Here is a 1,239-nt window from a genome sequence, read left to right on the forward strand (position 1 = left end):
GTAAATGAGATAGTTTGCCCATGGAGTCAGTCTTTTTACTCTTCAAATAAGATAATTAGATACAAGGCACTTTAAATAAGACAATGCAATTGTGTTTTCCTATTTTAAGAGTAAACTGTCTTGTTCCATTGGCAAAATGTCACTTTTATCTACTCAAAGAACATTTTAAGATTATTTTAAGAAAAAATGACTTATCAAGATTTGTTTTTTTTTCCAGTGTAGCTGCCTTTCTGTTTTAAATCAACCAGGATGGAGCTGATTTAATGTGACATAAACTCCATACGTTTCCTGCCTGTAGACTGAAAGCTTGGTTTCATCGTTGGCCTGTCAGACTCTGACTTACTGCTCAGGGGAGTTGATGTTGTCCAGACCTGAAGGTTTCTGCTGACAGACCTGAGCTTCATGAGTCGTGAGGGAAGAGAATCCGGCTGCTGGAGGAAAAGTTAAACAGAAAAAAGTGAAACCGAAGCCAGCTTTGTGTTTTCCTGCTGTGGCTGAGTGCTGCGGATGCTACCGTCTCCTGTTTCATCCTGGAGCCGCTCAGAAAGCTCCATGGTGATGGTTTCAATCTGAGCGTCAAGCTGCAGAGATCAGAGAAGATCCAGATTTTAGACTTTATACACACTGGAAAAAATCTAAATATAGATCAGTCAATTTGTCTTAAAATAAGTGGATTTGTTCTTGAATGAAGGAGATAAAAGAGACATTTTGCTGATGGAACAAGACAATTTAGATTTAAAATAATGTCTTATTTCAAAAAGGGGTAAAAACAATTAATTTAAGAAATTTTTACTTATTTCTAGATCATTTTTTCAGTGCAGAAAATGAAGCATTTTCACTGGAAGAGAGGATAAATGTTCCAACTGCAAAAACGATTTAGAAATAAGTAAGCATTTCTTTAAATAAGCGTATTCACCCCTAATCTGAGCAGATATATACGATGATCTGCCAATGGAATTCGGATTTTTACTCTTAAAATAAGATAATTAGATATTATGCTCTTGAAATAAGACAATGCAATTGTCATTTTTTTCTGATTTTAAATGCAAATAGTCTCGTTCTATTGGCAAAGTGTCTCACTTCCTTCCTCAATTGAAGAAAAAAAACACTTATTTTAGGAAAAAATGAATCATTTTTTCCCCTCCCTCTGTGGCGGGTTTCTTACTTGAGCGCTTTGACTCCTGAGGTCCTGATTGATCCTCCTCAGCCGGTCCAATTCCTCTCCCTGCAGCTCAGACG

The 1,239-nt window shown here is 36.6% G+C and overlaps 1 protein-coding gene across 1 annotated transcript in view; it reads right to left on the minus strand.

Annotated features, from left to right (window-relative positions):
• Positions 1–1,233, minus strand: part of LOC107104954 (gamma-aminobutyric acid type B receptor subunit 2-like) — a 4,333-nt gene extending 3,100 nt beyond the window's left edge. Inside the window, exons 1-3 of the mRNA XM_015405067.1 lie at positions 1,166–1,233; positions 515–581; positions 344–431 (exon numbers count right to left, since the gene is read on the minus strand). Of these exons, the coding sequence (XP_015260553.1) occupies positions 344–431; positions 515–554 (128 nt within the window). The 5' untranslated portion in view covers positions 555–581; positions 1,166–1,233. The remainder of the gene's footprint in view (positions 1–343; positions 432–514; positions 582–1,165) is intronic.
• Between the last annotated feature and the right edge of the window lie 6 nt (positions 1,234–1,239).

This window comes from Cyprinodon variegatus, unplaced genomic scaffold, assembly GCF_000732505.1.
Source record: "Cyprinodon variegatus isolate N-32 unplaced genomic scaffold, C_variegatus-1.0 Scaffold1974, whole genome shotgun sequence".
Lineage (NCBI taxonomy): Eukaryota > Metazoa > Chordata > Actinopteri > Cyprinodontiformes > Cyprinodontidae > Cyprinodon > Cyprinodon variegatus.